The 25,941-nt window shown below is 40.7% G+C and overlaps 1 protein-coding gene across 14 annotated transcripts in view; it reads left to right on the top strand.

Moving 5' to 3' along the window:
* RYR3 (ryanodine receptor 3) overlaps positions 1-25,941 on the top strand; it is a 569,735-nt gene that overhangs the window by 235,227 nt on the left and 308,567 nt on the right. For all 14 annotated transcript variants that reach the window (XR_002523591.2, XM_021941701.2, XM_021941703.2 and 11 more), the window contains 5 exons: positions 4,381-4,493; positions 5,849-5,948; positions 8,681-8,774; positions 13,180-13,254; positions 15,198-15,354. Coding sequence is in view for 13 of the 14 variants with exons in the window: in XM_021941701.2 (XP_021797393.2) it covers positions 4,381-4,493; positions 5,849-5,948; positions 8,681-8,774; positions 13,180-13,254; positions 15,198-15,354 (539 nt within the window). In the remaining variant the exon portion in view is untranslated. The remainder of the gene's footprint in view (positions 1-4,380; positions 4,494-5,848; positions 5,949-8,680; positions 8,775-13,179; positions 13,255-15,197; positions 15,355-25,941) is intronic.

The raw sequence follows: 25,941 nt of genomic DNA, 5'->3' as shown, positions 1-25,941 counted from the left end.
GGAACAGAGACCAAGGAAGAGAAAACAGGTTAGAACACACTACAGGAAAAGTCTAATTTGAATACAGTCTATAATATGATGTTCTCCCTTAAATAGGAAGAGGGCTCCAATGTTGAGTAGCCAAAGAAAGACAAAAGTCTATGTTATTATTCTAAAGCTAGGTCAGTTCATAATGAAAGGATCCAGGTTGTCTACTTTTATAGAACTAGAAAAAAAAATCCAGCATCCAAACCTTGTGTACCTGCTGTTTCCATGTCTTGCACAATGGTGTCCTAAGAGTGCCTGAGGGAACCTCTTTCTCTTTTCCTCCTCTTCCTGTTTTTGTACTAAGCAAAAAAGTGACCCTGCCTTTGCCCATTATGGTTTTTTTTTCCTAAAATAAGATTAGATTTGAATTTGATTTAAAGTTTCTTTGTTTTCAGCCAAAGTGTTAGTCTTAAAATATAATTTCCTCTAAGGTGTTGTCAACCTTGCTGAAAATTACAAAGTGAGTGAAGTGCCACACTCTGAATATACACTTCTTTCTAAATATAGACCAGCTGTCAATCCTGAAGAATATAATCAGAAAAGTCAAATATGGTCACTGTATTTAATCAGTAAAATAACTTTATACTATTTGAGATTGGAAAGAAATTGAGAAACACCACTTTCTAGTCAAGTGTTCAGACAATTATTTTAACTGTTAGAGCCTTTAATAAAAATAAAGGGAAACCACAGCAGACAATATTACTCTTTTCAGCAGTTTTTAAAAATTTCTAAAATCAGACTAGGTAAGAATTCTGTTGACAGACGGGGCAAACACATAGAACTAACCCAAGTTCAGGCTAGCTGATGAGAAGCTACCTGTGGCAGAAAACGGAGAAAAGGCTTCAAGTTGGCTGATGAGAAGCTGCCTGTGGCAGAAGACAGGGAAAATAGGCTTGACTAGGTCTTCATGAAAACCTAGAGCCTAAAATAACTTACATTTGTTTTGCCTCTCTCACCCAAATTCATGTGCTATTCTCCTTGAAGAAAGCTAGCTGGGGTTTGTGAGGGTCAAGGAGGATGCACCTCCAACTCAGATGAGGTTCACCTTTACCTGGAGATTCTCCTCACTGCAGGAGGAGGTTCATACGGAATCCCACAGAACGGTACCCTGTTCCTGTCTGGCTAGTTCTTTGAATGCACTTCTGGCTCAGAAACCCCTTCAGAGTTGTAAACAAGGAAACTGCCCAGTAGTGGAATTGAAACTATAGGAGAATATGAGGAGAAAGTTTGGGGGCAGTTTCTTGAACAATTCTGGCATTTTCCCCCAACACATTGAATTGTACATTCTCACACTTAACACAGAATTGATGATCATTTTATCCTTGATTTTGGGTAAAATTACTTAAATGTATTCTGGTCTCCTTTTAAAGTTGTTTAATTGCTTTGTTTTTAGGATTTAGGCATAGCTTTAGAATTTAGACTTAGGAGGAAATACATGTTTAACACATACCCACACTAAAAGTGTTATTTTGTATTTTGGGGCTGTGGACTGGCCCATCCCGTTGCTTCAGGGCCAGCTCCATCCCTGGTTCCAGAGCGTGGGAGAGAGCAGGGAAACAAAATACTCTTTCTGTGTGTTCCTCTTCAGGACCCCCTTCATCCTGGATACCCTTTGGTGGTCCTCAGAGAACATTAAGGATGCATACAGCATTTTCCCCTTCAAATGTAGAGTTCAACCTCTTTGTCATGTCATGTTTAGTTTAATTGAAGTAATACTCACACATAGATTAAAGAGAGAAATAGTGCTCCTGAGCTTATTGTAAACACCACTCTCCTGCCCTCCCTCCTCTGGATGCCTGCCTCTCTGGGGCATCTACTTTCAGCTCTTTTAGTATTGTTTACCACTTGTTTGTAATATACATATTAATACAATGCTTTTTAAAATTATTTCTAGATTATGCATTAACTATTGCCGTCCTGATACTAATTTTGCTTTTATTTCACTCTTCCCTGTCTTTTCTTCCACTCTTCCGTGTCTTGTCTTCCCATCCTTCCAGTAGATTTTCATCTATTTTATTTAATTGTCAAATCAATATTAACTACTTCCACTGCTATAACTGTAACTTTTATTTGCAAATGAGCCACATAATATATTCTGACCAGGTAATTTATTGTATTACTTTGGGGTTTTCCAATAGTTAATAACTGCCTCATTTGTTGGCTGAATTTTTTGCGACCCAATCATTTATTCATTTTCAAACTTTCGTATAGAACTGAAAATCTCTGGCTAGATTCGATCACATGATCTGTTCTCTGTTTCGTCGTCTTAGAAACGTCAGCCATCTAGGGAATTTCTGTTGCCTTGCCCTAGATTCCATGTTTATTAGATCTTATAGGATTGGTTGGTGTTTGTTCGTTTGTTTGCTTGCTTGCCTTCTTGGTTTACCACCTCATTTTGGTGGAGCACATTATCTAGTCACTTTTACAGAAAAGACGCATGTGGATTAAATTTTTGTCTGAAAATTTCCTAATTACAGCTTCACAAGTCATGCACACTTTACTGTGATTCTATATTGGAAATATTTTTTTTCCTCAGCTTCCTGAAGGCTTTCTACTAGCCAATGGTCTGACTGTTGAGAAGTCTACATTCTGATTTCTTATCCTTTGTGTGTGACTTGTTTTTATTTTCTGAAAGCAGCTAAGAGCGTCTCTTTTGCCCTGGTGTCTGAAATTCCACAGCGATGTGTCTTGGTGTGGCCTCTTTCTGTTCTGACATCTCACAGGAATGCACCTTTGAGTGGTTTCTAATCTCTACTGTGTTAGGGACTCTGTAGGTTCTTTCAATCTGGAAAAACTCATTTTTCAGCTTTGAAAAAACTTTAATAATATTTCTTTGTTAATTTCCTCTCTCTGTCTTTTTCAGTTCTTGTTCTCTGGAATTCCTCTAGGTTGGTTTTTTGATACTTCTAATCTGTTTTTTGTCTTTCTTCCTTCTGGAATAATTTTTCAGCTTTATCTTACAACCTTCTTCTTTTTTTTTTTTTTTCTGGGATGAATGAATATTTTTCTTATCCTTGGAAGGGATCCTTCATAGATACTAATATAACTGTTTCATGAATGTTAACTGATCTCTGAGATTATTAATTATAAGATTTTTTAAGTTTTTTTTTTGTTCTCTGTAATCTTCGTTTTCTCCAAGTCCCTTTCTTCCCTTTTCGCTTCATTTTTGTAGTTCCTGTTAGAGACCTTCCTCAGTTGTCAGGTGGTCCTTGGTCTTCATTTGTGTTCTGATCCAGGCAGTAAAAGCTGGCTGGAAGCTGACTGAGGCTTGTCATCTGTTAAGCCTCACTTTTAGGTCATCTGGCAGAGACCTGAGCATTTCACTGGTGACCTCAAACCACAGTATGTTTTATCTTAGCTAGTTTGGCTTCCCTAAAGAGTGATCCTCATATTTGGGTGGAGGGTGGGAGGGAAAGGAGCTGGGGTTTTACTAATCGGGGTATAAAGTTTGAATTCTGTTTTTAGCGAGACTATACTTCTTTGTTTGACAACGTCTGGTATTTCCAAAACCAGACCCTTGGTAGTTTGCCTTTCCATGGATTAAACTTCTAATCTTCTATAGTGTGGAGGAGGACAGGTCTTCTGGCTGTGCAGGGCAGGGAAAGGAATCAGGGATTTGAATATCCTTTTAAAGCTTTCCACCAGTCCTGTTTTCAACCCATTTTCTGCCTTCGTTGGTAGCTGCTACTTCCAATTCCAGGGACGTTCTTGAGATTCTGCAGCAGGAATTGGCTTTTCATTGATGGTTGTTTCTTCTCCATTTTCTTACTCAGAGACCTGGGTTTTAATTTTTTATTGGCGAAAAGCATCCACCTGCTTTCCTTTTTCCAAAATATCAGTTTATCCTCTTTGCTATCAATTGCTCACTTATTGTCTGAGTCCTTGCAGATGTAAGCCTTTTTTAAAAATTCCCTTAGGAAAGGGGGAGACAAAGATGAAAGTGTATAAGTGTTCAGTAGACCAATGAAATCGATTCTTTTTATTTATTTATTTGTTTATTTGTTCTTGGTGCTCTTGATTGGAGTCAATTCTTAAAACAGAAATTTGAAAGACTATAAAAAGCATTTTTCCTATTTGCATTAAAAATAGTCGAAGGCCACTACAGTTTCTGGCCTCCAATACTCTATTCCAAACAGTGCTTTTCTGTCTCTAGGGAAAATGAAAATGACAGACATAGTCAAGAGCAGATGGGGGGCTGTCTGGAACGGTTAGAGACCAATAGAAGTTGAGGTCTGGAGTATGTACTTGTTGTGTGCATGTGTAGGGTTGTCCTAGGAGGAAGGAGAACAAGGGGCAAAATTAGGGACACTAGCTTCTGTGAAGCAATGACTAACTTGCAGAGCCTTCATGTAGGAGAAGCCTGTTGGTGGACTATACATCCTGCTTCCAAACAGAGGTCCGAAGGAGAGAAAGTTAGAATTGGCGATGACCTCATCCTCGTCAGCGTGTCCTCTGAAAGATACCTTGTAAGTACCTCATAATACAAGAGTCTTTTGTTTTCAGAAATTTTTCCTTTAGGAATAGATGTCCATGAAGAACTGAGCCACAGCAGGTTGGATAGAATAAGATGCTCTTACCCCTACAGAGTTGACCCTTAAAGAATGTAGGGGTTAGGGATGCTGACCCCCTGCACAATAAAAAATTAGTGTAGCTTTTGGCTCCTAAAAACTTAACTTTTGACAGGAAATAGCCTACTTTTGATGGGAAATAGCCTAGTTTTGATAGAAAATAGCCTACTTTTGGTGAGAAACCTTACTGATAATGTAAATAGCCTGCTAAAGCATATTTTATATGACATACATATTATGTATTGCATTCTTACAATAAAGTAAGAAAATGTTAAGGAAATCATAAGGAAGAGAAAGTATATATACTATCTATTAGGTAGAAGTGGATCATCCTAAAGATCTTCATCCTTGTCATCTTCACATTGAATAGGAGGAAGAGAAGGAAAAGGAGGGGTTGATCTTGCTGTCTCAGGCGGTAGAGGTGGAAGAAAATCCATGTATAAGTGGACCCGTGTAGTTCAAACCCTTGTTGTTCAATAGTTAACTGTACTTGAGGGATGATTAAATACCCTCCCCTGCCACATGATCATGGTGCCTGGAACTAATCTGTTATTCTTTTAGATTATGGTGCTGTGTCCAGCAAACTGTTAAAATGCTCCAAGCACTGTTTGCACATTAACTCCCATTATTCTGAATTTATTACATTGTTTAGCTCTTGTTTAAGGAAGAACAAGAAAGGTTGGAATCCAGGAAAATAAGTTTATGTTGGAGACAGAAATGTACAGTGTTTCAGGACATGGGGTATCGCAGAGAGTGGAAGATGCTGGTGAGATTTTGCAGCTGGGGATGGGTAATAGAAAAGCACCATTTGTATCAGGCACTTGGCTGGGGGTGGGGATGCCTGAAGATGAGAGAAACGTCAGAGAAGCTTCTCACGGAGCTAACTGAAGTTAAATCTGTGGGCAGATTTTACTTTGCCTAGGCCAAATGTTGGGTAATTTTTCCCATTTGTGAGTTGTCTTATCCTACAAAGAATGGACATTTTATGAGTTGGTGTTGAATCAGCTCCAGCTGAGGGGATGAAGTCAACACATGTCTACCATCTCTGTAGCTGAATAATTCCTCACCCCAGAATAAAGTGTCCCACTTTGAAGCTGCTTCTAGATCAGGTGGAGAAATCTCCCACAGGCTGTATAGGAAGAGCCAGATGACAGTAAGGCTGTTTAATTTAATCCTTGAAGTTCTAGGTGAGCTGTTTCTGTCAGTACTGGACTGGTGATTTAAAAGATGTCTCGTTTCTGTTTCTGCTGCAGCATCTCTCACTATCAAATGGTAACATACAAGTGGATGCCTCCTTTATGCAGACCCTCTGGAATGTACATCCTACGTGCTCAGGAAGTAGCATCGAAGAAGGTGTGCTTCTTTATATGCGTTTAGCCCTGAGCCTGCCTGTCTCTCTTGTGCTGTATATATTGATGTTTTCTGCTACTTCCCAGATCTCACCTGAATGTCTTGGTGCACAGGTAGCCTGATTTTAGCTCACTTGAGTTTCTTTCTCTGAATTCAGTACAGATTATTTTCTATCCTAACTTCCAGTTACATGAGCATCCCTGAACTTAACTTTTTTAATCCCTTGGAGCCCACTATTATTTTAGCACTACATGTATTCAGGACTTGGATATGCACCTTTGCTCTCTCTCTGAGTTTCCACATTTTTATTTTTGCTTAGTAGTCGTAAGTATAAAGACCTCAGCACCTTCAGTTTTAGAAGAGATTATTTGCCAAGAAGGTGACATTGTTTATATTTCTCCCTATGCGTCTCTCCATGCAGGTGGAGCACTTACTCAATCATAAAAGTGTTTGGTCATTTGTTTTTACTTGTATTTATGGAAGGCCATTTTAACGTAAGAGGTGAAATTATTTTTCCCTTGGAAATAAAGTCGTCCAACGTTGTTCAACATATTTTATTTCACAGAATCAGGCAAAGTCAACACACCTTTCAAGTTGTGTAATAAATATACGGGCCTTACCTCACTGATAGGTAATACCACAGCTGAGAAGAATAATCAAATGTCAGTGACCTACGGGCTTTTGTGTTACATTTTGGCACATTATAGCAAGATCAGAATTTTTAAAACTACTCATCACAGGCTTTAGCCCTATTAAAGTCTAGTACTTTCAAACTGGGAATGTCCTTCTATGCTGTGATGTTTGAAAAAAGAGGGAAAACAGAGTTGTCAAGGTGATACCCCAGTTTTGGAATGCATGATAGTTAAACTGAATACTCAGGAAAACACAAATTCTTAACTCTTTTGGCAACAAGTGGAAGGCTTTAAAAGGTAGGATGTGTTTAGCCCTCTTCCTTTGTGCCAAAATTAACCCACCCTCCTAAGTCTATGGTCAGTCAATCCCTTTCTACTAAGAATCAAGAAGCTCTGGGTTTAAGTCTTTCCCAAGACAGTTTTGGCTCAATCTTCTCCATGTTAAATGTTTTATTTTCACCGTAGGAATAAAATTATTTCCTGGTCCCAACAGAGGGCTTGTGGAGATTAATTAAGGCATGTTTGCAAATCATGTCAAAAGGTCCTTATAGAAATGTTGAGTGCCCTTGTAATATAGTCTGGATAACTCATCACTTGAGTCATCTGGCTCTGTAGAAAAATGTCCTTCCAGCATCCACTGGTGAGAAACCCACTTCAGCCCTTAAGAACGTAAGTGATCTTCATCATGATGCTGCTTTCCTGACTATGGCCCTGATAGATTGCAATTAAGAAAAGTCGTGATGCACCAGCACTTGGCAGTGTTCTCTGTGTGAGTAGGATATTGATTTGAAGGAGCCCAAGAACTGTAAAGGATAAACTCCAAATAGGGCATGGCCTCTCCATCATGAGATGAACAAGAGCTTAATCAAGAGCTTTGTCATGGAGGGCTTTAATTTTCTAAATAAATTAGCTATTAAGAATCCCCCTATAATATATCATGAATCATTTTTAATGCAAAGAAGGTTATAACTCAGAATATCAGTACAAGAAGATACAGGAAAGTTGGAAGGAGGCTTCTGAATATTTGAGGGAATTTTAGAAAAACTTGCCTTGTCTAGGTGAGAAAACTGAACTCATATCAGACTGTCACTATACAAAATTCACTAATAATACCCTTTTCTCCTCTGGCATGATTGCTCATTCTTACTGTTTTAATCCAGCACCCAAAATAGTTTAAGACAGCCCCTAAAGTGATCTAATTATGTGATATTTTTTCCTTTAAAAATTCTGACACAGACATTGGGTATATTAAGTTCATATGTTTCCTGAGAACAGACTAGCCTGGAGAATTTTTTAATTCAGAGGAATAACAAATCCCATTTCTTGGTGCTAGGTAAAGCTCGGACTGGAGCCCCTCTCCTGCTACTATGTTCTTTGAATTAAGGCTCAGCATTTATTTTGAAGACAAATGGATCATCATGTCCTTGAAGTTCATTGTTTCCTTTCCATGTCTGAACTCCATGACTATTGCGATTCCTTTCTTATTCTGAAGGCTAAGTATTTGTTGATAAAAGCATCTACACTTGTTCACTCAGGGATGTTAGAGAGTAATTCTGTTTTCCCTTTGTGCTGTAGAAGTAGCAACCAGATTTGATCTGTTTGTTAAATGTATTTGAATGTTGCCTTCTCCTAAAGGGTCTTAAGAATGGTCTGCTACTCCCTTCTCAGCACCTTTCTTTCCCATGATTTGGATCTTTTTGCAAAGTATACACAGTGAGATTGTGGATATTTATCCAGCAATTTGGTATTAGGTATATTTACATCCTAAGTAACTGGAAACTCCTAACATTAGCAACTTAATTTTCCTTTTGATTTTTAATGATATCAATTGGCACCCTATTTTCACCTTACCTTTTGATGTTGGACTGGCTCACCTCTGAAGCCCTGTTTCACTTTCAACATTAGAATTGTTTTGACTTTCCTGTCTTTTCTGCCTGAGGCCTGCATTCATGGAATATGTAGTTATCAAAATGTGTCTCTCTCGGTATTTTCTGTAACTGGTCCAGACCTGTGTGAATTTACCCTTTTTAAATATGCCATTCTCTAATGAAGAGTTTAATGAAAACTTGCCATCATTCACAGTAGAATATAATTCTCTTCCAGGATACCTACTTGGTGGGCACGTAGTGCGTCTTTTCCATGGTCATGATGAGTGTCTGACGATACCATCTACAGACCAGAATGATTCCCAGCACAGGTAAGTCAATAGCTTCATTCTTCCCCTAGCTGTTTCCAGTCTCAAGTGACTCAAACCAAAGAGTTTACATTTGTATTTAGCCACACAGGAACTCTGTACATGTCGGTCAATTGACAAACCTTCCTCCAGCCATGGGTTCCAGTTTGTAAAGCAGGAATGGCGGTTCCGCTTGCTCACGGGAGGAACTCTGTACACATGCTGTACTTAGGCGGTTCTGTAATGCTTCCAGATCCCTTCATTTTCTCTGGCTCTGCACTTAAACAAATTATTCACCAGGCTCTTCAAAGACAGATCATCTCTATTCCCATTTCATGTGCTAAGTAAATAAGGTAGACTTCATTGATTTGGTTTTATCACTAAATAGCATTAGAGAAACTGATGTCCAGCTGGAGCTGGATTTAGCAGGGGGTGGTGCCAAGGGTGCATTAAGAGGGCGCTGTGCTGAGGACAATGTGTTCTTGTCCTCATACTTGACCCCATCATGAATGCTTTTCAGAATTTCAAAACCATGAGATGGAGGATATGAATCCAAGTCTTAAACGCATACTAAAGAGTTTTTTTTTTTTTTTTTTTTTTTGGTATTCTATCATCAAAGGAACAGAACATAAAAAGCTTGGCCTTGTAACTATAGAAATCTGATATTTTAAAAAAATCAAACCTCAGATCCAAACTAGATTGAATTTGGGACAGCAGTGAGTCTGATCCGGTGACAATGTTTTCTTTTCTTTTGTGTAATGCCTACAGGATCCTTGTCAACTGCATTTTTTGCTTCATTAGAAACACAGGCTCACAAGTCTTCACATCTTGGAGACTATGTAGGTCAGGTTCCTGCCACAGATCACACACTGGCTGATTTCAGATGCAAGCGTAGAAGCCAGAGCTGCTGACTCTCCATCAGGGACCATTTCCTGTATTTGATGTATTCAAGGACCACCCCCCCAAAGCAGTGTGCTTGAATTTATTAGTATGCACCTTAGAAAGCACCCATTGGCAATGTGTATCCCTTGTAGTTCTTAGTCTCTTCCTACTTGCTATCTACTCTGAGTACCCCTTCATAGGAACCAGATGTGACCCAGAAGGGTGCCTAGGACACATAAAGCACAGACCTATGTAAAGCGCCTTGCTAAATTCACTTGCTGCCTCCCTGGCACTGGGCCAGCGGTTGACAGTTACCTCTGATAGGGAAGTTAGGTCCCCCTGATTTTCCTTAGAAGTAAGGATTCTCTACCCTGTCATGTGATCCCGTTCACTTGTGGTTTGCCTTTTATTCAATATTGAAACTATACAATAGCCCATTTACTGTCTCTTTGATATCATATTCTGCTGCCTCAAGGGGAAGGTTTGCAGGTGGATGAATAACTGAGATTTTTGTGAGGTTTGCAGGGTTGTCTGTATCTAAGATGGAATACATCAGAACTTTCCTAGTTCATTCTCTCTATTCCTGTTCTACTTTTAAGGATGGAAATTTGGAAAAAGATGAAGTATTTACCGTGTGCATACCCCCACCCACATGCACATACCTGTCATCAAAATTAGAGCCAAATTAGAAACAGCTGGACAGAAATTATGCTACTTAGTCATTTGGTGGGCATTTCGGTCAAGTGATTCAGCAAAATTCTGCTTGCAAGGAAAGGCTCAGCAAGTGTTTGAAAGGATGTGATGGGGAGAGTGAAGTAGCTGGAGAGGAGTTTTCACAATGGGCACACTGGAGCAGACATGCATGCCATCGTTTAAATAAACATGAAGGTGGCCTTTCTTTAGCCCAGGATTTCATTGGCTCTAATTTGTGTTTTGGAAAAAAAAATTCATCCATAAAAATAAGAAGGCTTATTTTATAAGGAAGCCTGAAGGGTTTAAGACTGGGGAAAGTGAGCAGCTGTTCAGCGCAGTGGAACTTGAATTTTTATATCAACTAGTCTCAATCAAAACAGAATGCCTTGGTGTTATTTGATGTCTAGGTGAAGCAAGTGATAAGCCTTGTCTTAGTCTTCTATTGTCAGGTAAATCCTCAGAACTGGCCAACATGGCCAGGAACATCAAAATCGGGGGAGCATGATAGAATAGGAAACAGCACACTAAAAGACTCTTAACAGCTACGGAGGCATGCAGGTGTTCCATTGCAATGGTGCTGACTCTCCAGAAGAAATCGTTTTCCGTCCCTATAAATCCTGAGAGCAGCCAAGCTATGTGGAAAGACTCTGACCCAGAGTGGAAACCCAAGACTCCCAATCTAACATCTTGAGCTCTGATCCTTGGCTTTGCCTCTGGCTTGTCAAACACCCTGGGATAAGTTACTTAACCTATTGAAGCTAAGGCTAAGCTGTCAGCCAAGCTTTCAAAAGCACCTCAGCTTGCCGCCCACTCTACTCTCTTTGGAATTGTTTTAGAGAACAAGAACAAGTTGTTTCAACCTCAGTAACCTTGTGAGATTAAATGGAGCAGGCCGCCCAAATGTCACAGGTGGGAAGAACAAACCTTCACAAATCCTTCAGATGTCAGGGGTAGAGAATCTTCTAGTTCCAGCTCCAGCGCTGTTTCACCTGTGACCTGGGTGAGCCACTTCACCCTCTTCTGAAGGGATCTTTGCAGCTTGCACTAGAGGAGGAGAAGCATCAGTGAGAATCTTAGCAAATGTTCCTAAGTGGCTAGGAGGTTGGTGCAGTATCATTTCTGTTCTAGGCCTCGTACAGACACACCTGGGGTGTAGGAACTCGAAAGCAATATCGGATTTTCTTTCCTAATATTTACTGGGCATTTCCCGATAACATGTACATTAGAGAAAGATTGAGAAATAGCCTTTATATTCCCACCTTCCAGAGGTAACCACTGTTGATGTAATGTTTCATTGATTGCTGTCCAATTAATGTGTCCCTCTATGCATGTTTATAAACATTTATAAAAAACACTTTCTAAACATTTTTTAAAAGCCCTTTAAATTTTCACAACCTTGTTATATAAGTACCCTGATTAGATAAGCAAACGGAGACACAGAGAGTTGAAGGGGCTTGCCCGAGGTCACACAGCTACCAGATTCAAACCCAGGTCTAACTTCCAGGCTCATTTTGAATTGACTCATAATTATGATACTTTTCCAGGAAAAAAAATAAGTATACATTTTCTTTTTACCACTATTGATTAACTCTTGTCTCTAAAATCTAAATCCAGATTCCTCTGGGGTTTGATCAATTCAATTGTGATACATACAAATTCTCTCTGGTGGAGGTAGGATTTTAAGTTAGTGAATGTAAATGCAGTTAAATAATCAGTTTTGATTAAAGGTCACAAGATTCTCAAAAAGTGACTGGATTCAGTATACCAGGTAATCTGGGGACCGCTGTTCTTGAGACATGCTCTTAAACTGTGAATTTTGTACAATGTGGACCAGCCTGCCCCAATCACAGGTTATACAGAATTTATTTAAAATAAAACTTTAAAAACTGAGGCTTTGTTAATCACTGGAAAAAACATCAGGCAAACCCAAGTTGAGACACATTTCACAAAATGCCCAACCAGTACTCCACAAAACTGTCAAAGCCATGAGAAACAAGGCAAGACTGTTTAGAAAGCATAACAGATCAGAAGAAACGGGAGACATGGCAGCTAAATGCAGTGTGGTATCCTGGATTATATCCTGGAACTGGAAAAAAAGTTTGCGGGAAAAATTAAGGTGAAATCCAAATAAAGTCTTGAGTTTAGCTAGTAATGACATACTCATGTCGGTTTCTCAGGTTTGACAAACGTACCTTGGTAATGTAAGATGATAACATTGGGAGAAGCTGAGTGAGATCATGCAGGAACTCTCTGGACTATCTTTAGTAACTATTTTATAAACCTAACATTTTTCTAAAATAAAAATTTTATTTCAAAACACATTAAAAGATGATTCGTAACACAGGAAAGGAAGCAAGAGTACAGTAATAAAATCGTGAACACTGTAACAACTGAGGATAAAGTGCCCTAGAACGATGGAAATGAGTTCACACTGTGTCGAATAGGTGTTTTTAAAGTACAAATACATTTTTTAAAGATATAAAACTACATCAAGGAGCTTGACCTGAAGGAACTGGAGCATTCTGTGTCTGCCGTCATGGTGTAACTGGGCTATCGTGACTCCTGATGTAGAAATGGAGATGTTCTTTTTCCTGCCTTTTCCTTGTGTACCTGATGATGCATAAATGTCCATGATATGGATATGGTGAGCAGTTCCCTCCCCTCTAGCTGCGTTGACCCTTTCTGAGAGAGTGAGACTGTGAAACCATCCTCCTTATTCTGGCTTTGCATTCTGCTGACTCCAAAAGGGCTTAGACAAGCTGGGTGCCTGAACAGCCTCTGCAGGGAGCTGTTCTTCACCCGGGTGCTGATCAGTGTCCTGCAAGTAGGAGCTGATCTCCAACTCTGCTCATAGGAGGATATTCTACGAAGCTGGGGGAGCTGGGACTCGAGCCAGGTCTCTGTGGAGAGTGGAACCACTTCGGATAAGGTAATGGAGGGCCTGGGAGTACCCTTTTCAAGATTGCTTTCTTTTTCAATAATAGGCCGTTCTCTTAAATATTTCATTCATCCCGTATCACCTGGCAAACTCCTTCAAGTCCTTTGTCTAGAGCTAAGTTCTGATATTTCTGTGACTTTGTTTTTAAAGAACACACACACACAGTTTCCAAAGCCACTGTGTTGACTCTGAGGCTGGCAGGCTCTTCTGCCCTTGCAGTAGCTGACTATAAAAGGAAAGCTCAGACAAGGCCACTGAAAGCCATCCAAGTCCTCCCATTTGTTTTCTTAAACAGGTTCTCTGGAACCCAGATAAGTCTTCTCTCTCCTCTTAGTAGCTTTGTTGGCTCCAGTGGACAGGTAGCTTTAAATGGCACACAGACAGGTAGTCACGATGGCATAAGATAAGGAAGATGTAAACGTCACTGGGAATGTAGGTGTGAAGAAAAAGGTACTTACTAGAACTTTTCAGAGACAGTTTTGTCCCTTGGTGGAAGGAACAGGAGGCTGAGACTTTGCAGCCACAAGCTTGAATAACCACGGGTGGTCGCTTAACTTCAAACCACTGAAGGGGGATCACTTTCAATGCAGGACCTTTATATGGGCTGAGAGGGTCTGCAAGTTAGGCTAGAGCTAAACTGCTTGGAGTGAGAGAGGAGGATTAAGTTTCGCCCTCTGATTTTCCTTCTCTGCCTTTGCCTCTAGTTCTTTCTGTTCAATCTCTCCCTGAAAATATGTTCAAAATAAGTCTCTGTCATGCAGGGTATATGCCCCAAGGGGCCCTGAAGATAATCCATTGGCAATCAGAAGGTAATATTAGGACTTCTCTTACACCATACACACACATGCACACATTTTTTTTCTGAGAAATTGGCAGCTGATGGTTTAAGGAATACGAAGGAGCATGCACTTATTAACTGACTTGAGTCATTTACATCCTCTTTCCAAACCCATTAAAAATCTGAGAGTAACATACTCTTGTTCTCAGGATATTAGCCCTTAGTTATTGCTTAATGGACTTTTTAAGAGGTCAAGATAGGTATGTATATGTACTTCTGGTTGTGATTGCTTGCTCATTTCCCCAGAGAACTAAACATGAAGAATTTAAGCCTTTTATCAATGTGATTTGGATTTATTGATGCTTCAAAAAGTTGGACAAAGTGCAGAGTGGTTTTAAAATGTCACACATATATCTCTTAAACCTTATATTCTTAAGAGATAAGTATTTTGCATATGAGCAAATATTTTAAAGAGATAAATTTTGAGTTAGATTATTCAGTGGATAATTTCTCCATAACACTTAATGTAACTTTTGCTGAGTGCTAATCTTTTGAGGAAGGACCACTAAGAGGACAGTATTCAATATGAGTTCTCACTTGTCTTAATCCTTTTATCCTGCTTTACTTATTTTCCACAGAATTTATCTCCTTTTAACATAATTCAGTGTTGACTCATTACGCTTGTTTATTGTCTGTCTGTGGCAAGTCTAAGCTGTGCAGGTATTTTTACTATTTCCCTTGAAGATAGGACTCTTTGTGTAGTAATACGTTTTAGTTCAGATGGCAGGTTTGGAAAGGCTTTTCCAGAAACAAGTTTCCATTCAAAGACAAGCTTCCCATTGATTTGTGATTATTTGCATCAAGACCTTTCAGTGGAGTGAAGGAAAAATTGGAAACCTGGGACTTCCAGTTGAATGAAGCCACTGACCTGCCTTTGAGATCATTCCTTGTTGATGTTATCAAGAGCGAGCACTAGGCTGGGTTGTAGGCAGACATGAAATCCTACAGCAAGCCAGGAACCTGGTGCATTTTTCTCTTAAGGATGGACACCAGAAGGGTTATAAGTCTGCTAGCATGTGTAAGAAAGCGCAGGGTAAATACTGAAAAGGACTTATTTTTGTGTAAATGCAATTTCTTGTCTGTTTCATCTGCCCAGTTGGAGTGGCAGTAACATCAGATGGGGCCAGGCTTTTCGACTCCGGCATCTCACCACAGGCCACTACCTGGCCTTGACAGAAGACCAAGGCCTTATACTACAAGACCGGGCAAAGGCAGACACCAAGTCCACAGCTTTCTCTTTCCGGGCATCAAAGGTAAGGTGTGATAAAGTGGACTTCGACCCTGTTCTAAAAGTGAAAACTCAGACACCTCCAGGTAGAGCTATAACTGGGAAAGAAAGTAGGCTGGAACAAAGCAGAGTTGGAAATTTGACCTAAGATAGATAAACACTTTCTTCTTTTATCTTTTGAATTGAGTTCATGGAGGAATGTGTACCTTGGATGAAGGTTGAAGTCTTGAGCAAAAGGAGAGTGTGGACAGTCCTGGAAAATCCAAGGATCATAGGAATGGACATTGTTGCTCAAAGGCTATTGGAAACTATTGTTGTTTAGTGCATTCTGAGTTGTCTTTAATAACTTCCAAGTTATATTCTTCACTCCTTTAAAGCAATAGAAGCATGGAGACATGAGTTTCAGAGCTACATTTGTTTAAATAAAAAGGTAATTTGTTAAAAAGGTTTAAATTTAAAAAGCATGAGTTTCAGTGCTTTATTTGTTTTAATTTTTTAAAATGATGCAGAGAACACATTCTGGACATGACATCATCTTGCAGTTATTAATATTTATATGATAAAATTTACTACTACCTTCCCCATTCTTTCCCTTAGCTATTCCTACTCCCCAGTCTCTCAGCTCTCTCCTATCCATCCCAAACCTTCATTAAGAATGGATCCTCTGGTAGTTAGGTTAACCTTGAATTAATGGCTTTACCATTTGATGTGTATGTGGACAACTATTCTTTTTTAATGTTCAGCCACCTTTAATGTTCAACTAGGCTTCGACTCTCTCTAACTCAGAGCTGGATCTAGTTGAACGGTCAGAATTGCATGCTGAGCTAACTTCTGACAGACAGTTGGATGGTCTGTCACTTTATGAGTGTTCTGGAAAGATCATCCAAGCATGAGAAAGGCTCTGCACAGATGTGGGCACAGTTATCAGGAAGTCTGTGCTTCCTAAGAGTATAGCTCAATATCTCCTTTGGGAGCTTCACCTTTAGTTTCATTCTTTGCTCTTTTCCAGAAATAAATCTTGATGTGTGTTCTCACCGTGATTTCACTCAAGGGTTGTTGAAGATTCTGCTTGTGTAGGACTAGGGGTGAGGCTGACAGCTGAATTTTCTATGGGGGCATCTCTGCTTCCTAATGCACCTGAAGAAAATAGTCAGCACTGCCCTTCTTTGGTGCAGAGGTTCAGAGTCTGTTTTCCCCCTCATTTTGTGCTCCTATGGTCTTTTTAGGCAGAGAAACTCTTTGGCATGTAGTTTTTTTCTCTTTAATATTGCCCTGTATCAGAATTGGGCTTTTTTCGTATCTTTATTCCAAATATTAAAAGACATGATCTTCCTGTTCATATCTTCCTAACCATCTCTCAGATGTTATCTTCCATCTGCTTCTCTTCCAATGGCTATTGACTCTGGTTTCTGAGCACATCTTCCTCATGTTGCTATCATTTTTCCTTTTTTTCTTAGATTGCCAGCACAAGAGGGATTCTTTAAATTCAAACTGATACCTATTTAGTAAACATTTTTGCCTCCAGGAAGTGATTTAGAGCAGTGCAACTTTCTGAAAGAATCAGTGAAACAAAGCAACAGAAGTCGTAAGAACAGAGACTGGAACGTGGAGTGGGGGCTGAAGGTGGGTGGGAGTAGAAGAGGGAGGTGGAAAACAAGAAATGACTCATCACGGCTAATGACCAAGCAAGTGTTTTTCTAAGAATGCCAGTTTGGCGCTTTCTGTATTTGAGCATTCTCCCCCTTTCTCCTTGACCCACGCGGGGTATGCTGCCAAGGATAGAGCAATGACCTCGGGGTCTTTAGCATTTCAAAAAGGGGCTTTTCTTCCAGCTCAGGATCGGGCGGCCTTCCAGGCAGCTGGCAGGGTCCTGTTCCAAGGGGACTCTTCCATTCTATTCCGTTCTTGGCTCAGCCTTGTGGAGCGTGGCTCAGCACTGTGCCGTGGTCTCTGGGGGAAGCAAGGAAGGCTCAGAGCCCCATAGAGACCTTGTCACACTCCTTCCACTTGGCATCACTTCTGGCCTCTGAATACATTTCCCTTCAAAGGGTGCACTGCTTATCTCCTCAAGTTCCTCCATTTCCATGTATGGGGAGGCAAGCAGCGCATGGCTGGAAAGTTGTCACGGTACCGTGGGGGCCGTCGGCATAGCAGAGCTGGAGGCAAAAGTCACCCGTGAGTCACACTGTCCTGTGCACTTGGCAGTGTGGTGACATTTCACTGGAGTCACTATGCTGGAGATTTTAAATAAGTCTCCATGCAGTGGTATTCAACCCAGCTACCTTCATTTCAATTTGAAAGGAACTGAAATTAAAATGGCCTAGGCTCTATGGCAGGCCGAGATATGGCTGTGTTCCCACTGGATGTCAGGGTTTCTTTGGGACGTTGTGTGGGCAGGGCTTTGGCACCTTAGACTGTGAAGCTGCACAAAAAGAAAGAACATGTGGAGAACACATAACTCTCTCATACACCATCCAAATAACTGTGCAGGGAGAGCACTGGAGAGGCCCTGATTTTCCTGGGCTTCCATGTGCCTGCCTAGTAAGCGTATTCTTGCCTTGCTGGGCACAGGTTTTCCTTAAATGCACTCTCTGTGCTTCCCATCGCCAGCCACCAGTGACAATACCCAGCAGAAAGAGGTTGGGGTTCTGTTTCTCAACAATGTAAGGACATTGAATCTTCTGGCCAGCCCTTGCCTGTGACAGGCATTATGTGACAGAGCAGGCGGCAAACAGTAGCCTGAGATAGCGGTTCAGGATCTATGTGGTGGCACAGGAGTTGGGAAGGCTGAGGGAGAGGTGGAGACAGTCAGCTGTCTCCCATGGGACTGGGGCAGAGGGTGAGGAAGCAGGGTGTTCATCTGATCCTCTCTGTATGTTGGAGAATCTGCAAAAGAGAAAAAAGAGAGTCTTGGGAAGATCACTGCTGGGGCTTTAGTCATGTGTTTTGGGAGGACATCGGGTGTGCTGGGCTGTGAGTCATTTGGTAATGATGAGCTTCCCAGCCCACATTTTCTGTCAGGTTGCATTAGCCTGCGACGGTTATGACTACTAAATTGGGGGCCACTGGACAGCTGCAGGTGCGTGCTAACATCCTTAGCAGCCTGCCATTACCAGGAAGATGGCAGGTGCCCCAGTGCATCTTGTATGTGCATAAGGTGGAGGTGTGATTGAGCCTTGCTGAAAGGTGACCAAGTCCGAGAACCAGCTGTAGTTATCGGCCCGGGCCTGGCTCAAATGGAATCAGACTGAAGACTTGGAGCAAGCTATACAAATCACATAGAATAAAGAGCAGGATGTGATCTTGATCAAGGTCCTCCTTCCCCCACTTCAGCAGATGATGCAACTCAAATTGGAGGGCTAGGATGTAGTATTACTTCCAAAACACAGCATCCCAGCCTTATCCCTTTGATCTGAGAGTGGTGTTGTGTAAGACACAGCCTGGCTTCAAAGTTAGCCTAGATTGGGCCTTGATTCTCATCTGCCCTCTGTGAGACCTGGAACACAATTCTTCATCAATTTGCACCTCATTTGAAGTCTTTCATAAAAGATCATTCAGACCTGACAGCTGCCTGCCCTTCCATTGTGTCTCTTGCCACTTGCCTGAGGCTGCCTTGAGCCCCAGCATACTATTTCAGTCTTGGAACATGCTTGTTTTTTTCTAATCACCACCAGACTTGTGCCTGGAATACCTTTTGCCCCTCTGCAGTCTACCACAGTGAGCACCTTCTCATGCTTTCGGGCAAGTGTTAAGTGCTCTTTGTGAGAGGAAAACCTGCTCATGCGTTCTTAAGGCCGTCACTTCCTTGACTGGGAGGCGCTGGTTGACAAGGACCACACATACCCCACCCTGCTTTATTTTTGCATCCTAGAATCTCTTGTAGTAAGTTTGAAAAATGCTTGCTGAAGGGTTACATCAGGTGGTCATACCTTGAAATAGAGTGAAATCCATTTCATTCTAGCCTCCATTGTCGTCATAGAAACATCCTGCCATCCTTGTGTAATCATTTTGCTACTGTAATCTCTTCCCAGTACACACCCAATGAGAGAGGTTCATTTTATTTTGAACATCTAAGACAAATTTCTATGAACTTGATTTCACATCATTTTTCCATGGTCTTGACATTGCAAGGCCATTCCCACAAGGATTTCAGATAATGTGATTTAATATTTACTCTGGCATGGCAATATTGTCTGTTTAGATGTCATGACTCAATGTCAGTTTACATCATTGAATTTTTTTCAGGGAAGGGTGAATTAATAATGTTAAAGCAGACCTTATGTATAGCCACTTACTGTAAAGCCACTTTAAAAGTGCTTTAAAAAGCCATTTTAAATGACTACACCATACGTCTTGAATGATTGGGCTAGAATCTCGAATGTTGCCTATTTCATAGTGTAAGGGTATAGAGCTATCCCTGTTCCCAATTAGAGGAAATTTTTCCTGACTGTATAAAAACATTAAATTCAGTTTAGTAAACATTTATGAAACATCTGTGTGCTGAGCATGGTGTTCTTAGCCAAATGTGACTTCCCTGCCTACCTTTCACGTGCCGTTTAACCTCGGCAGCCATGGCACCCCTAACCAAGGTGACAGCTGCGCTCATGGTTCACCTGTCTCTGAAACCCTGGTGCAGAAACAGCGCTCTTTTTGCCGGTTCCCTTGCTTGCTCCATTTTCTCACCAAGTTATCCACTGGGGAAAGGGAGGGTATGGAGCAAAGGAGGGAAGGGGAGAGAAGAAAATATGGATAGTAAGATTCAAATGCCTAAAGACAACATCACTTACTGCAGCTTCATTTTCAATAAAATCTACAAAGGATTTTTAAACTTTAAACTGATGTGCTTTCTCTAGAGTTTATTGTTCCAAGTAGACCAAATAGAGAGTCAGTCAAGGAAAACCTGGGGCTTTGAAGTGGAAGAAGCCTGGGTTTGAACCCTGGCTCTGCCATATGCTATTCATATGTTTTGTGAAAAATACAGATTTTTTTTTTTAAAGTGTGTCTTGAAAGATTGCTGTGAAAATTAAATGAGACCAGGAAGATGACCTGGTAGTTTTCTTATCCATAAAATGGAAGTAGTGCTGCTTATCTCAAGGTGGTGGTGCCAAGGGTTAAATGAGAAATACGGAGAAAAGAGCCCAGTACAGTGACTTCTGCTAGAGAAATATGCCTTCCCCAATAAGGCAGATGAATCTGCTTCCCAGCATGTAGTAAACAGAGGAAGGCGTTCCTCCTCTTCCCACACAAAGCTTGGAGTCAGCTAGACTCTTATCAATGTCCTGCAGTGTGTGGTTTTTAAGGGCAATACGAAGATCTCAAATTCTAGATGAGAAAGTCTTAAGGGGGCTATGTTGATATGGAAACAAACCCAAAGGTGGTTCCTCAAGGTTTCTCCAGAGACACCTGGAAATAGTGGGCTAACCAGGAGTTTCTTGAAGGCTCACCCCAGCATCCATGAATGGACGCCGCCTTCCCATATCTACTTTTCCTCTGAAACATTTCTGGGTGTCTACAGTCCTGTATTGTAAAAGGTACTTTCTTGTCATCTGTAAACACAGGTGGCTTAATTATATTAAATAACACATTTCACTCTAATTAATAGGCGTGAATTAGAAGCTACTCCATTCCACGTATCATCCTAGATACTAATGGTGTCACCTACAACTCAGCCATCTCCAGCCATATGTCTTTTCAGCCCATCATTCACATGGATGCCAGAATGGTTATTCTAAGATGGAACTCTGTGTTTCAGTGGCTTTCCATTACCTACACTAGCTTTTCCCAAAAGGTATTCCAAACAATGATAATAGTGGGAGGAAATAAACAAAATGCTGCATTCGAGTTCAATAGGTCATTTTGATTTTTTCATTGATGATGATGTTTCGTTTTTACCATAGGACAAACAAGAGCTTATACAATCACAGTATTCCCTTTGACTCTTAGAAGAAGATTCGGTATTTGTCCACAGTCGTCTTTTTCCCATACGAAGTCTGTTAACAATATGAGCTTCAGAAATATGAACCTGTAGAATAGAGTTCAGAGTCCTTAATTTTTGCTCTCATCTCTTTCTGGATTCCAGCATTCTGCTTGCCGTGGCGTGCCCCTTTACTAGAAAGCCAATCCCTTCCTCATTACCCCTCACTCCTCTCTACCCTGGCTGCACTCATGCCATGTAGAAATTCTTGTATAAAACCATCCCTTACTCCCCTGGTAGAGTTGTTTTTTCTTCCAAACTGCAATTGTACTCTGAATATAGACCATACTTTGTTGTGCTTGTTGATTTATATGTATAACTCTTAAAATCTGTATGAACCTAAAGCCATTTTCTTTTTTTCTTTTTTTTTTTTTTTTTTTGAGACGGAGTCTCTCTCTGTCGCCCAGGCTGAAGTGCAATGGCACCATCTCAGCTCACTGCAAGCTCCGCCTCTCGGGTTCACGCCATTCTCCTGCCTCAGCCTCCCGAGTAGCTGGGACTACAAGCACCCACCACCACGCCTGGCTAATTTTTAATATTTTTTTTAGTAGATATGGGGTTTCACTGTGTTAGTCAGGATGGTTTCGATCTCCTGACCTCGTGATCCACCCATCTCGGCCTCCCACAGTGCTGGGATTACAGGTGTAAGCCACCGTGCCTGGCCTTTAATAGTATATGTTTTCAACTTTTTCTTCATATTAACCTTTAAGCAACTAAACTATTGGTACAATTAATTACTTAACTGTGCTGCTGGTAATGGTAACCATTCAGATAATTCTGTTCAAATGAATTATACCTGGCTTTGGAATTGTACCTGATTTTGGATTATGTTCTATTGCTTACAACTATGTGGCTTTGAGCAAGTTGCTCAAACTCTGCAAGCCTCAGTGTTATCATCTATAAAGTAGGATAATAAAAGCCATAGGGCTATTGAAAGATTTAGAGAAAATGTAAAGTGTCATGTATGATACATACCACTTTGTAAGTCCTTGGTAAATTCACGTGATGGTGTTTTCATTGTAAAGTACTTAGCACAATACCTAGTTTGAACCAGGCACTGGGCAACTATTGGTTCTAGTTTCTTTCTTTATTATTTATTTATTTGTTTGTTTGTTTATTTTGAGACAGAGTCTCACTCTGTTGCCAGGCTGGAGTGCACTGGCACCATCTTCTAGTTTCCTTCCTTCCTTCCTTCTTTCTTTCCTTCTCTCTCTCTCTCTCTCTCTCCCTTTCTCTCTCCCCCTTCCCCCGCCGTCTCTCTCTCTCTCTCTCTCTCTCCCCCCTCCCCTCCCCTCCCCTCTTCTTTTCTTTTCTTTTCTTTTCTTATTTATTTATTTTGAGACGGAGTCTCACTCTGTTGCCAGGCTGGAGTGCAGAGGCACGATCTTGGCTCACCACAACCTCCAACTCTCTGGTTCAAGCAATTCTCCTGTCTCGGCTTCCTGAGTAGCTGGAATTACAGGCATGCACCAACACACCCAGCTAATTTTTGTGTTTTTAGTAGAAACGGGGTTTCACCATGTTGGCCGGGATGATCTTGATCTCCTGACCTCATGATCCACCCACCTCTGCCTCCCAGAGTGCTGGGATTACAGATGTGAGCCACCATACCTGGCCTAGTTCTAGCTCCTTTCTTCATCCTTCCAGGAATATTAAACTAATCTTAGCAACTTGATCATCTCCAGGCAAACATTTAATATTCCAGGAATATTAAACCAATCATAGCAACTTGATCATCTCAGCCAAATACTAATATGACAATTATGATGTGGTCATGAGCATTTCCTTAATAAGGTGTCAGTGGAGGCAGAGGATAATGATTACTGCCCTTCAACACATATTAGGCCAGATAACCTCTTCCTTCTTAGGATCAGCTTATCATCTAACATAAACAAGGTTGATGCAAATAAACAGATATAGATTGAATGTCTGCAGAACAGTAAAACAATAACAAATGATTTGCAACCAGTTTTAAGCAGAGCATTGTATGAAATACAAAGACAAAGAAATCCCAGTTTTACACCTTTGGCATTTTCAATCTGCCAGGGGGCAGCTAATATCCCAACAACAATACCTGTTTTTAAAATGTAGATTTTATTATTCAGGTGTGATGAAGCCAACAAATCAGGAGACAATCAGCATTGGAAAAGAACACTTGTTTGACTCCATTCCCAAGAGGAATGGACACGCCATACCACACAGGGCCACACAGAGAAGCACCATCCTCCAGGAGGAAGAGAGTGAGGGGAAGCTGGGGGAAAGAGCCTTTTCGTGGTTTCCATAGAAAGAGATGGGCTAGGCAGGATAAATAGGCTTAGGGTTGGCTACTTTGAATAATTCAGCAGCCTCTGGAGCATGGGAGTTGCTATTGGTTGTCTGGTACCAGCCCTGGGGAGATTAGGCTACGGGAATGGGGGTCCAGAAGGTAAAGGAGGAGGTTGCCTTTATGGGCTTTGGATTGGTTTGCATATAAAAGGTGTGCTCCCAGATGAGTACTTTACCATTTTTAGGAATTGGCTAGCCCTGGAAGGACAGTCCCTGCAGGGTCCACAAAACCATGAGATCAGAGAATGTGTACAGGTATCCTCCGGCTTTGGCTAAGTAGAGAAGGCTTGATGGATGAGATGTTGTGCTGTGTTCCTTTATGTGATCATCAGTCAGGTGCAGCCGTGTGAGGAGATGCAGGAGAGGCTTAGGAAAACAAAGTTTATTATACTCACAGGTCCTAGCAACAGGAGACGTGCCACGCCACGCAGGGTCACATAGGAAAGCACCAGCTTTGGTCAGGAGGCAGACAAGGGGCATAAGCAAGGTGACAACCTTTGCTACCACTTTTGTTGGGGTTTCCATGGTTAAGGCAAGGCAGGGCTGGGTAAACAGTTTGGGATTTGCTAGTTTGAGTAATTTCAGGGGACTCTAAGCTATAGAGGTGGTCCCTATCTACCTAGTACCTGGCCTTGGGAAGGCAGAGGAATATTGCCTCCTGGAATGTGTGAGCCAGCTAGAGGACGTCTGTTTGTGAATTGATTAGATTGCATATCAAAGGCGTGCAGCTGAGCCCTTTGCTATCTCTAACCAGAAAGGCAGTCTCTCCCCAGCCAGAAAGTTTTAAAAATATCGAAATACCAGTTTAGCAGGTTTTTATAAAGTTAAACATATACTCTCCAGTGACCCAGTAATTCTACTCCTAGACATTTACCCAAGGGGAATGAAAAAGTTATGTTCATAAAAAGCCTGTACCTGAATGTTCATAGCAGCTTTCTTCATAATTACCAAAAAGTGAAAGTAAACCAAATGTCCTCTGTTGAATGGATTAAAAGCCTGTGGTATATCCATGCCATGGAATACCACTGAGTAATAAAACAGAACAGACTACTGGTATACATACTAAATGGATAAATCTTAAATAGATTATGCTAAGTGAAAGAAGTCAGAATCAAAAAGCTGTATATATTATTGTGTTCCTGTGACAGTTTAGAAAAGGCAATGCCACAGGAACAGAAAACAGATCACTGGTTGCCCAGGAGAGAGGAGAGCTGACTTCAAAGGGAGAACCTGGGGGACTCTTTTGGGATGATGAAACTACTCTATATTTGTCTAAAGGGGTTGCAATATGACTTACGCACTTGTCAAAACTGGTAGAACTGTACACCAGTAAAAGCAAATTTTACTGTCTTAATTTTTTAGCAATAAAAAATTAAAAACAAAACAAACAAACAAAAATATATCGAAATACCACAATATACAGAAGATATGAAATATAAACAATACAGATGTAGAGATGCCAAGATGAAGCAGGGGAATTCCAAACAGAAAGTATAATGTCAGTAAAGGCCCAAAGAAGGGGAATATTTGGCACATGAATATAAGTACTCTTAGTCCAATTTGGTTAGAGCATTTGGGGTATAAGAACTTTAGAGATAACAATTGTATTCCATAGAAACCTGGGAGTTATTGAAAGAGAATGATTGGATTAGCTCTATTTTTTAGAACGTTTCCATTTCTAGCAGTAGGGTGGCTGCAGCTGGGGCCATATTCAGGTAAAAACAGAAGGGAGCATTAGTTCATACTCAAGTCAAAAGAAAATCACCAATGTGCTGTCAATAAAATCAAGCCTCTCCATCACCTAGCTCTTTAATTTCCTTTACTGATTTATCATTACTGTTTAAGGTTGAATTGGGTTGTTTTTCATATGGATTTTGTCTCTAGATCTTCGTTTGTTGCCGCCATTCTATTAAATTAGAAGTGGCCACTGCAGCGACTACCATAGAATTTAGAAGCCGATGCTGTTTTGTAAAACAAAGACACAGAAACACTCCTTTCTATACAGAATCATGATTCGTTTATTTCAGTGACTCCAGAAAAACAGATCTTTTTTTTTTTTGGCAAAGCCATGTTTAAGTGAAAGGCAAGAAAGTAATGAAGTTACCATATTCACTGATAGTTGGGTAATATGAATTGTTTTAATCAGGAGCTATTAGAAATCAATGTAATTATTCATATTTAACAGTTGTGGTGTGCATAATTTTAACCCCTGCATTGGCTACGGTTAGAGAGCAGACTAGAGATGAGAATTTTGGCATCTTTTCAGTTCTGTTACTGGCTCGAGTGTCTCTAGAGCTGTGAATATTGCTGCAG

This window comes from Papio anubis, chromosome 7 (genome assembly GCF_008728515.1).
Source record: "Papio anubis isolate 15944 chromosome 7, Panubis1.0, whole genome shotgun sequence".
Classification (NCBI taxonomy): domain Eukaryota; kingdom Metazoa; phylum Chordata; class Mammalia; order Primates; family Cercopithecidae; genus Papio; species Papio anubis.
The sequence above is the reverse complement of the archived record's forward strand: the minus strand, read 5'-3'. Positions and strand labels throughout refer to the sequence as shown.